The sequence below is a fragment of the Schistocerca cancellata genome, chromosome 9, assembly GCF_023864275.1.
Source record: "Schistocerca cancellata isolate TAMUIC-IGC-003103 chromosome 9, iqSchCanc2.1, whole genome shotgun sequence".
NCBI classification, from domain to species: domain Eukaryota; kingdom Metazoa; phylum Arthropoda; class Insecta; order Orthoptera; family Acrididae; genus Schistocerca; species Schistocerca cancellata.
Window position 1 is genome coordinate 520,864,550 of NC_064634.1, and position 12,382 is coordinate 520,876,931.

Genomic DNA, 12,382 nt, shown 5'->3' on the forward strand with positions numbered 1-12,382 from the left:
GCAATCTTGCTTGTCTGTCACCACCGACAACTCTATGCAAACGCCGCTGCTCTCGGTCGTTAAGTGAAGGCCGTCGGCCACTGCATTGTCCGTGGTGAGAGGTGATGCCTGAAATTTAGCATTCTCGGTACACTCTTGACACTGTTTTTCTCGAAATATCGAATTCCCTAAACATCGAGACGGAACGTCCCATGCGTCTAGCTCGAACTGCCATTCCGTTTCCAAAGTCTGTTAATTCCCTTCGTGCGTCCGTAACCACGTGGGAGACCTCTGCACACGGATCGCCTCAGTACAAAGGATGGCTCCGCCAAAGCTCTGCCCTTTTATACGTTGTATACGCGATGCTGCCACCATCTGTTTATGTGAATATCGTTATCCCGAGACTTTTGTGAGCTCAATGTAAAAGTGAGAACAGTAATAAGCCCACCACTACGGCACCGGTTCGCGTGGAGTAATGAGCATTAGAATGCTCAGAGTTCCATATCCAGCATACCTCACTTCTGCCACCATTTAAAAAACGCAGGGTGTCAGTTGACGGGACCCTACAGGGAAGGACATTTGGCACGCCTGTTACCCGAGGTCATAAGAGTCGTGTGTCTAGTAGTGAACCTCGGACATCAACTACAGTTACGACCACTACAGCTTTGCTCTGAGGAAGCTGGTATTTTGATGGGAGCACATCTCACTTAAATGATGATCTCTATTAGAATGGGCCACTGGATGTTCCATTGTAATACAGTGAGAACAGGAGTGGATTTCGCCGTGCATTGAAGAAGTAAAGACGATTACGACGCCTGCAGTTCATTAATGACGACAATGCTTTCCTGCCCTGCCGAAGTATACTGTCTACTGCCGGCTGTTGACTGCAGCATCGTCCACTGTTCGGCATTCACAACAGTGGTGGACTTTCTATTGTGGCTGGAGGAGCACCACTGCAGCATCGACTGCTCTGTAGTCAGCACTCCGTCCTTACGTGGTAGCTCGTACCGAATGGCGCCTGATAAACTGCGCTACTGTCAGGAATATGTTGTCTTGTCGAGGTACAGTGAGAACTGGTGTGGGCCTAACACTTTGCCTCAAAGAACAATTGATGTAATGAATATTACACCATCCATAATTGTGTACTCGCAACAACACCTTTCTGCGAAGCTTGCAATTCTGTAGAAAGCAGGCTGACAACCCACTGGACGATCAAAAATTTGACATACGGAATGACGCAATTTTAGAGACTTTACTGGCATTGTAAATATACGATTCGTATGTAAGGGGGAATTTAAAGTAGACTGGGGCGGGGGTGAGAATTTAGATCGGGGATGGCGGCGTGCCAGGGCAATCCGTGCAGTGGAGCGAACTGCTGTGCCGAGATGGCTCAGTGGCTACCACACCTGCCTGCCACCCGGGTTCGATTCCGGGCCTCGGTACAAATTTTCGCTCCCACTTCAGTCTTTACAAGTAAAATCAAAAACTTGATGTACGATTGACAGTGGTAACAGTAAAATGCCTAAACCTGTGCAAAACTTAGCGGAATGACCATTACAACGGCCATATTTATATACCGATCGTTGTGTGCTTTCGTGGAGGGACGGATCGGGGACACAAGTCCTCGGCAATCTAAAACTGCATAGCGTAGTTGTTGTGTCGCAGATATACAGTGAGAACAGCAGTGTGACAAACACTACGCTTTGGACAGCACCTAGTCTAAGGGACGTTAAAATGCTCACATTTCATTATCTGCGCAACTGCCATTCCTCCTACAATGTGTCGCCAGAAATACCACAGCAACGTCGAACGCTCGGTGTGTGACAGGTTGGTAGTCGACACAGTTGTGGATCTAGCACTGAGGCTTCAGGAACACTTAGTGGAACGACAGATTTAGTGCTTGCAGATGTGTATAGACCACGCCATTCTTTTGCCTGGCCTAAATGCGAGCAAGATATCATCTGATAACTATAGCAGGGTAGAGAGCTTGTTGTGCTGTTCGCGTATACAAAGGGCAGCATTGGTCCCAACACTGTGCCTCGGAGAACATCTCTGACAGTGCGCATTATAATGGCTATAGCTTTGTACTGACTGCACCGAAATTTCTCCAGGGAAGCATCATAGAGGGATGGCAACTACGTGACCAGTTCCTGGCTGAAGAGTTTACGGGGGCCTTGGAATCTGACGCGGCAGCAGACACGCACCCGATGACCACAGAAGAAAACACCACGGCCCCCTTCGATGACATCACTTACAACAAAGGTATGTGTGTTTACCTGGATATTAGTGAGTGACATTTGAGTTTCTTATTTTTGAATATATGGCTCTCATTTGAATTAAATCAAACAGATGATTGCGTTAGCATTTGAGATGAAGCGTTAGCCCAGACAGAGAGAGACGCGACTGCAGAATGGTTAAGGAACCATTTCAGCAACACAAACCGTGGAGAGGTTAAATCGCAGTGATCCCACAACTGTCTGAATCTAATTCGAAAATCAGTACAACTGGATCCAACACCCAGGACTATCCCAGGCATTCACAGCTTGAGGAGAGAGAATGGGTTAGCATTCCTTTCTACATACTTGTCCACAGATTAGTTCACTGTGGACTCTGGATACTCTCCACTTCTTTTCTCTCAGTCACTGAGCCTCTATTGAAACATCCTGCCTTTTCTGTCTGTCTGTTTTAACCTTACTTCCTTTCTATAATACTCTGTGTTGATGAGGGGAGGAGAGACCTGTATGACTTCAAACATAATGTGCTAAACAATCAGTGACGCTGTGTGGTCATCAGCAGTGGCCAGTCTACCGCACTTTTCCTCGATCGGAACATGAGTCTCTGAAAGAACTGAAAGCGTTTGTGTAACGCTGTAAGTGTGATTTTTTTTGTTAAATAAAGCAATAAACATCGCCTTCACATGATAAAAATGTTACATTTCATGAATTAACGTTGTTATTTCAACACTACTAGCCCATCTCTCTTGTCGTGTCGATATTGTCACTAGTCTTACAGTTCTGATACACTACTGGCCTTTAAAATTGCTGCACCACGAAGATGACGTGCTACAGGCGCGAAATTTAACAGACAGGAAGAAGATGCTATGATATGCAAATGATTAGCTTTCCAGACCATTCACACTAGGTTGGCACCTACAACGTGCTGACATGAGGAATGTTTCCAACCGATTTCTCATACACAAACTGCAGTTGACCGGCGTTTCCTGGTGAAACGTTGTTGTGGTGTCTCGTGTAAGGAGGAGAAATGCGTACCATCACGATTCCGACTTTGATAAAGGTCGGATTGTAGCCTATCGCGATTGGGATTTATCGTGCTGGTCGAGATTCAATGACTGTTAGCAGAATATGGAATCGGTGGGTTCAGGAATGTAATACGGAACGCCGTGCTGGATCCCAACGGCCTCGGCATCTTATCCGCACGGCTGTAACGAATCGTGCAGCTACGTCTCGATCCCTGAGTCAACAGATGAGGACGTTTGCAAGACAACAACCGTCTGCACGAACAGTTCGACGACGTCTGCAGCAGCTTAGACTATCAGCTCGGAGACCATGACTGCGGTTACCCTTGACTCTGTACCACAGACAGCAGCGCCTGCGATGGTGTACTCAACGACGAATCTGGGTGCACGCATGACAAAACGTCATTTTTTCGGATGAATCCAGGTTCTGTTTGCAGCATCACGATGGTGTTTGGCGACATCGCGGTGAACGTACATTGGAAGCGTGTATTCGTCATCGCCATACTGCCGTATCACCTGGCGTGATGGTATGGGGTGCCATTCGTTACACGTCTCGGTCACCTCTTGTTCGCATTGACGGCACTTTGAACAGTGGACGTTACATTTAAGATGTGTTACGACCCGTGGCTCTAACCTTCATTTGATCCCTGCGAAACCCTACATTTCAGCAGGATAATGGTTCTGTGCTGAGCACTGAGCACTACAGGACATAACTGCTGAGGTCATGAGTCCCCTAGAACTTAGAACTACTTAAACCTAACTAAGCTAAGGACATCACACACATCCATGCCAGAGGCAGGGCTCGAACCTGCGACCGTAGCGGCCGCGCGGTTCCAAGCAGGTCCTGTACGGGCCTTTCTGGTTACAGAAAATGTTCGGCTGCTGCCCTTGCCAGCACGTTCTTTTATTTTTTTATTTTTTTATTTTTTTATTTATTGTTCCGTGGGACCAAATTAAGGAGAAGTCTCCATGGTCATGGAACGAGTCAATACATGAAATTATAACACGATATTAGAAACAGATAAAATGAAATATAAAAAAAAACATATTCAGGTGACAAGTCGTAAGTTTAAATGAAGACAGTCAACAATGTAACACTGGAATTTGCTTAATTTTTTAGCTCTTCCAGGAGCTCCTCGACAGAATAGAAGGAGTGAGCCATGAGGAAACTCTTCAGTTTAGACTTAAAAGAGTTTGGGCTACTGCTAAGATTTTTGAGTTCTTGTGGTAGCTTATTGAAAATGGATGCAGCAGAATACTGCACTCCTTTCTGCACAAGAATCAAGGATGTGCATTCTACATGCAGATTTGATTTCTGCCTAGTATTAACTGAGTGAAAGCTGCTAACTCTTGGGAATAGGCTAATATTGCTAACAACAAACGACATTAAAGAAAATATATACTGTGAGGGCAATGTCAGAATTCCCAGATTTTTGAATAGGGGTCGACAAGAGGTTCTCGAAGTTACACCACATATAGCTCGAACAGCCCGTTTTTGAGCCAAAAATACCCTTTTTGAATCAGAAGAATTACCCCAAAAAATAATACCATACGACATAAGCGTATGAAAATATGCGAAGTAGACTACTTTTCGTGTTGAAGTGTCACTTATTTCAGATACTGTTCTAATGGTAAATAAAGCAGCATTTAGCTTCTGAACAAGATCCTGGACATGGGCTTTCCACAACAGCTTACCATCTATCCGAACGCCTAGGAATTTGAACTGTTCCGTCTCGCTTATAATATGCCCCTTCTGTCTGATCAAGATATCGGTTCTTGTTGAATTGTGAGTTAGAAACTGTAAAAACTGAGTCTTACTGTGATTTAGCATCAAATTATTTTCCACAAGCCACGAACTTATTTCATGAACTACATTATTTGTTACTGTTTCAATATTACACACAAGATCCTTCACTATCAAGCTGGTGTCATCAGCAAACAGAAATATTTTTGAATCACCTGTAATACTAGAAGGCATATCATTTATATAAAAAAGAAACAGCAGTGGCCCCAGCACCGACCCTTGGGGAACGTCCCACTTAACAGTGCCCCATTGGGACTGAACATCACTACCACTTTCAATATTGCGGAGAATTATCCTCTGCTTTCTGTTCTTAAAGTAAGAGGCGAACCAATTGTAAGCTACTCCCCTTACTCCATAATGGTCCAACTTCTGCAGTAATATTTTGTGGTCAACACAGTCAAAAGCCTTCGTTAAATCAAAGAAATCACCTAGCGTTCGCAACCTTTTATTTAATCTGTCCAAAACCTCACAGAGAAAAGAGAATATAGCATTTTCAGTTGTTAAACCATTTCTAAAACCAAACTGAACATTTGACAGCAAATTATGTGAATTTAAATGCTCCAGTAACCTTGTATATACAACCTTCTTGATAACTTTAGCAAACACCAATGGCATAGAAATAGGTCTAAAATTGTCAACATTATCAATGTCTCCCTTTTTATAAAGTGGCTTCACTACCGAGTATTTTAAACGGTCAGGAAAGCGACCACTCCTAAAGGAAAAGTTACAGATATGGCTAAGTACTGGGCTAACATACATAGAACAATACTTCAGTATTCTGCTAGATACCCCGTCATATCCATGAGAGTTCTTGGTCTTTAGTGATTTAATTATTAACTCAATCTCCCTCTTGTCAGTATCATGGAGGAGCATTTCAGGTAACAGTCTCGGAACACTTTTTTCTAAGAGCGCTATATGATTCCCTGTTGGGACTAGGTTTCTATTTAGTTCACCTGCTATATTCAGAAAGTGATTATTAAATACTGTACATATATGCGACTTATCAGTAACACGGACATTCCCACTACGCACTGATTCTATATCCTCGACCTGTCTCTGCAGACCAGCAACTTCCTTTACGACTGACCATATGGTTTTAATTTTATCCTGAGACTTAGCTATTCTATCTGCATACCACATACTTTTTGCCTTCCTAATAACATTTTTAAGCACCTTACAATAATGTTTGTAATGGGCTGCTGCATTTAGATTTTGACTGTTTCTAACGTTTTGATATAATTGCCACTTTGTTCTACAAGATATTCTTATCCCTCTAGTCAGCCACCCAGGCTGCCTGTTTGTGCTAGTACCCTGTTTTAAACGTTGTAACGGAAAGCAACTTTCAAAGAGCATGAGAAAAGTCTTGAGAAAAGCATTATATTTATCGTCTACTGTATCAGCGCTATAAACATCTTGCCACTCTTGTTCCTTTATAAGGTTTACAAAGGTCTCTATCAGCTTTCCTGAACAGCTGATGACTATATTTAACACGTGTTGCAGCATAAAAATCTTTTAAAGTTAAAATTTGCGCATCATGATCTGAAAGGCCATTCACCTTTTTGCTAACAGAATGCCCTTCTAGTAATGAGGAATGAACAAAAATGTTGTCTATGGTTGTTCTACTGTTCCCTCGCACTCTCGTTGGAAAGAATACGGTTTGCATAAGATTATATGAATTAAAGAGGTTTACCAGCATCCTCTTCCTTGCACAATCAGTTATACAATTAATATTGAAGTCACCAAATATAACTAACTTTTTGTATTTCCTATAAAGTGAACCAAGAATCTCCTCTAGCTTTAGCAAAAATGCTGTGAAATCGGAGTCTGGGGATCTATAAATAACAAGAGTTACAAGTTTAGCTCCGTTAAATTTAATCACACCTGCACAACATTCAAACACCTTTTCAGTGCAGTACTTTGAAACATCTATTGACTAAAATGCGATGCCGTTTTTCACATACATAGCTACTTCCCAACACCGCAAAGAGCTCCTCGAAAAGCAGCCAGCCAACCTGTATCCTGGTAAAGGAAGCCTCCGAATTATCTCCTTATTTAAGAAGTGTTCAGATATACCAATAATTTCAGACTCAACATCTATAAGCAGTTCACTAACTTTATCTCCAATACCTTGTATATTTTGATGAAATATACTAATTCCCTCATTACTCGGATACCTAAGCTTTGTCAAAAGTGATTCCCTTGTTAGAGAGACTTCCCTTAAGCAGGAATAACTATCAGCTGACTTCAATCTAAAAAAGGTGCAGCTCTAACACCCACTACTGCAGGAATTTTCCCATGAGTGATGCCACCAACCCCACCTACGCTGTCACCTATAAGCTTTGCCAACCTCCCCTTCCCATACCTGTTGAGGTGCAGGCCGTGTCTAGTGAAACCCGTCCTGCTGATAGACTCCACCGACACCACTGAAATGTGACCCATGCTTTCTGTCTTCAGCGCACCCCCAAATCTCATGTTATTACGCCTGACGGCTGTATTAAGATGAGGCCGATCGTGACGCTGAAACAGTTCCACGAAATGCACATTTGTGTTGCCAGTCTGAGTGGCTATCTTTTCCAGGTCACCATCTATGTTATACTCCCCATCCCTATCAATACTATTACCAGCCCCACCCACAATCAATACCTGATCCTCTTTAGTAAAATCCCTACATAACCCCCCTATTTTAACAGTCGCCTGAGCCAACCCTGCATTAGGCTTCACAATGCTGGTGACCTGGTACTCACTCCCCAGCACTTCCTGCAACTGCCGGCCTACACCTCTGCCATGAGAACTACCTAACAGCTGAACCTTCTTCTTCCTCTTCGACTTTGCAACTGTTCTAGGCACAGTAACTACTGAGGTCTGCTGCATACTTCCTACATCTACAGATACTAGAGATTCCTCTCCACTAGACTCTGACAGTTGGTCATATCTATTGTAAACACCAATGGTAAAACTATCTGAAAATCTTCTTCTCCTAGCAGATCTCTTGCCAACAACCAGCTCCCATTCCCCAACCCCCTTCTCCCTCCTCATCCTATCTAGCTCCTCCTGTGCGTTTTTCAACTGCACCTGAAGGGCACAGATCTTACGATCTCTCGCCAATTGAAAACGTCTAGTCAATGGTGGCCGAGCAACTGGCTCGTCACAATACGCCAGTCACTACTCTTGATGAACTGTGGTATCGTGTTGAAGCTGCATGGGCAGCTGTACCTGTACACGCCATCCAAGCTCTGTTTGACTCAATGCCCAGGCGTATCAAGGCCGTTATTACAGCCAGAGGTGGTTGTTCTAGGTACTGATTTCTCAGGATCTATGCACCCAAATTACGCGAAAATGTAATCAAATGTCAGTTGTAGTAGAATATATTTGTCCAATGAATGCCCGTTTATCATCTGCATTTCTTCTTAGTATAGGAATTTTAATGGCCAGTAGTTTAATTACTAGTGTTATTTGTTGTACAATGATGACTACTGGCGAGATGTTAATTGTAATATTTACGTAATTACATAGCAATCGAGTACAGTGATACGTAGGCCCACATCGTCTTCGATACGCCGCAAGCGAGATCTTTGTTTTGCACAGCGCCCCTTTTGCAGCGTCTGGCTGTGCGTCTGCGCTACGCTTTCGCGGATGCCGGACGAAACACGCTGCTCTTCCTGTGTCACATCCGATACGAGTCCCATACTGACAAGCAACATTCAAGAATTGGTCAAATGAATGTATTGCTATCTGCCTTTTTTTTCGGGTGGACTACACATCCTAAGAATTCTTCCTGCGAATCACACCGGGGCGTCAGCGCCACCTGCGATTAGTTCTATGTGGTCGTTCCAAATCGCTCTGTCCGTGTACACCCAAATATGTAATGCGCGCAATTGCTCCCGGTAATTGCTCTGCAACTGTGTAATCATCCGGTAACGGGTTTTTCGGCCTATTCGTGCGCAATGTGTCGCGTTTGTTTAATCTGGGATAAATTTCGCATCCGTGCATCAAGCGTAGATCCTCTGCACGTGTTGGTGTGTTCCGCTATAGATTTCAACCGTCGTGACGTCTCTGTATAGAATACCGTCGTACGCGAAAAACCTCGTAGAATTTCCGACGTTATTTAAAAGGTCATTTATACGCTCTAAGACAAATAAAAACGACTTGTCATGAAGGAATTATCTGAATGGGACGGAAATGGGGAGATGTGATGTACGTGTGCAGACAAGCAAATTATTATAATTTCAGAAAAATTGGATCTTTTTTTCAAGAGAAAGAGCTTCACAAATAGAACAAGTCGATGATGCACGGCCCTTATGCAAACACTTATTCGGCCTGATACTGATTGATAGAGTTCTCGGATGTCCTCCGGAGGGACATCGGTCCAAACCCTATTGGAGCGTTACATCCTCACAATCCCGAGACGTAATGCACCGTATGTTCCAATTGGGGACAGATCTGGTGACCTTCCTGGCACGAACTCTCGCCGTGTGCACACGGGCGTTGTTTTGCTGAAATGTGAGCCCAAGATGGCTGCATTACGATGGGCAACAAAACGGATTGTAGAATTACGACAACATACAGCTGTACTGGAAGGGTGCTGCGGATGACCCCGGACCATTATTCCTGGCTGTCAAGTCGTATCGCGGGTGACAATAGTGTTGGCATCACACCACAGTCCAGGACGTCTCCAGACACGTCTTCCTGACGCCCCCCCCCCCCCTCCCCCGCACAGTGGTGGAGTACATGCTCGACTGTCGTCCCCCGTGAGGCCCGACAACCAGGAGACGACCTGAGGCGCCGATTGTTTTCGTAGCAGGACCCCTTTGGTTGTCATCCGGCACCCTATAGGGTATATCGACGATATTCTGCGCCCCAGTTTGTTGCCCTTCACAGCGAATCATCCTGGGCTTACATTTTATCAAGATAATCCCCCTGCACACAGCGAGAGTTTTCACTGCGTGTCTTCGTGCTGTACAAACCCTGTTTTGGCTAGCGAGGTCTCCGAATGTTTCGCCAGTCGACAAGATTTGGAGCATTATGGGCAGGACCCTCCAACCGGGTCAGGATTTTGACCAGTTGGACGGAATATCCGTGACGGTGACAGTCGACAGCTCTGGCAATCAGTGCCATCCGAACTGCTTGCACGGAGCAACGAAATATTGACTGGCTCAGCTTGCGAATCTCTTTCTCTTGAAAAATCACCTCATTTCTCCGAAAGAGTTGTAATCTGTTTCTCCGCACATACTCTTCACATCTACCGATTTCCGTCATATTTAGGGAACTCGTTCGTGATGCGTCTTTCTTTTCTCTTAGAGTGTATATACTGTGAAAAGTAATTAATGGTCCTGTAACGCTCCCTTTGGGTACGTGCGAAGTTAGTTTTACATATGAAGATTTGTCTCTATTAACAATGACATGCCGCGTTGTGTTTTCTAGGAACTCTTCTATCCAGCCGCACAGCTCGTATTTTGCCGGTTAGAACGCAGCCCGGAACCGTGGGGGCGCACGCAGCGCCACGCCGCCGCCTGCCGCCTCCTCGGCAAAACTCTGCAACACGAACGTCGTTTGCGGAATCCGTGTCGATTCCTACAAATGAGACTCTCACTCTCCAAAAGTGCGTAACTCTGCAACGTACTGTCGACGGCGATATAGGCCTACAGTTTGGTGCATCTGTTCGACGTACCTTCTTAAGAGCGGGAATGACCTACGGCGTTTCCTACGATCGGGAACACTTTGCTCCCAGCAGGGACCTGCGGTACAGTGCTGCTAGAACACTCTGGTATCCCATCAGGTCAGGCGGCCGCTCCTCTGTCGATCCATTTCAGTTGCTTTTCTATCCCTGGGTCACCTGTTTCGATGTCTGTCAGTTTGACGTCCGTCTGACGATTTAAAGGGCGAGCCACAATCTTACTCAGTGAAATGATTTTGGAAAAACAAATTTAGAAGCTGCACATAACCATCTCCAGTTGAGTTGGACCAGAGGCGCCAGTCTGTTACATGTAAACGCAGCCCACGCTATTTTGGAGCCACGACCAACTTGCGCAGTGCCTTGTTGACGTTTTGGGTCAGTGGATTCGTGGGGTCGTGTAGGGTCCAACTGGCACGGTCACGAACGCAGCGGAGATGCTGCAGGATATGCTATGCTGTTAGCAGACGCAGTCGCGTCGCTCGTCTGTTGCCCTAACCCATTAACGCCAAATTTCACAGCACTGTCCTAACGAACATGTCCGTCGAACGTCCTAGACTGATTTCTGCGGTTATTCCGCCCAGTGTGGCACAGCGGATCTCGGAAAAATTGAATTCCTTAACGATTTCCGAAATGGAATGTCCCATGCCTGTAACTTCAACTACCAATTTGCATTCAAAGTCTGTTAAGCCCCGTTGTGCGACCGTAATCACGTGGAAAACCTTTTCACACGAATCACCAGAGTAAAAATGACAGTTTTGGCAAGGCACTGCCGTTTTATACCTGATATATGCAATACTACTGCCATCTGAAAATGGCTATCCTAGGACTTTTGTCACCTGAGTGTACTCGGCTAGTTATTTACGCTACAGTGGCCATACGGCCTTTTCATCTACTAAGTGGTATCAAACTTCGATAATAATTTTTTCGCTATTCTGATTTCTGCTACTCCTAATTACGTTTGTCTTTCTTCAGTTTCCTCAGCCCACAGACCTCACTGGGCACGTGATTAGCACATCGCTCCCCAGTCGGTCTCAGTTTTAGTGACAGGAGACACTGCTTCTCGGCCGGGTGCGGGCCGCCCACTGCCAGTGCGGCACTCGGCAGGCCCGGACCGCCGTCCGCCCGCGTGCCGACCGCCCCCGGCAGCGCCTTACTCTGACGGTGTGACATCTGTGGTGAGGCCGTTGGCCTCCTTCCCCCACAGCTTACATCCAAGTTACTGAGAATTTCGAACAACTTGCGCCAGTTTACATCACAGAAGGCTGTTCCTAGATCAAATAATTCTGTGGAAGTGGGAAGATTTTTGTCTATGAAACATACAAAGTTGTTCAGCTTCCATTGGCCACCCTACACTGAAGATAACATGCAATTTGCTCCCTAATTAGAAATCCTCAATCCAGTCCCAAATTTCGATATATACACCACAAGATCCTACCATCGTTAGTGAACATGATGCCGTATGGAGTTAAATACTTTTTGGGAGTCGATAAACAGTGCAGCTACCTCGTTGCCACAATTCGTGTCTCTCAGGCTGTCGTGTTGAAAGGTTAATACGTGACAAATTGTAGTCGGAATCCCTGCTAGTGATAGTACACACATCAAAAAAAGTTTTGCATCACCCTGGTTCCCAGAAATCCTGAAGATAGACATCGATATGAATTTCCTATCA

At 45.0% G+C, this 12,382-nt stretch overlaps 1 protein-coding gene across 1 annotated transcript in view; it reads left to right on the top strand.

Moving 5' to 3' along the window:
* The window catches only part of LOC126101542 (aminopeptidase N-like), a 145,947-nt gene that overhangs the window by 47,832 nt on the left and 85,733 nt on the right, over nucleotides 1–12,382 (top strand). Inside the window, exon 6 of the mRNA XM_049912181.1 lies at nucleotides 2,091–2,241. Coding sequence (XP_049768138.1) covers nucleotides 2,091–2,241 — 151 coding nt within the window. The remainder of the gene's footprint in view (nucleotides 1–2,090; nucleotides 2,242–12,382) is intronic.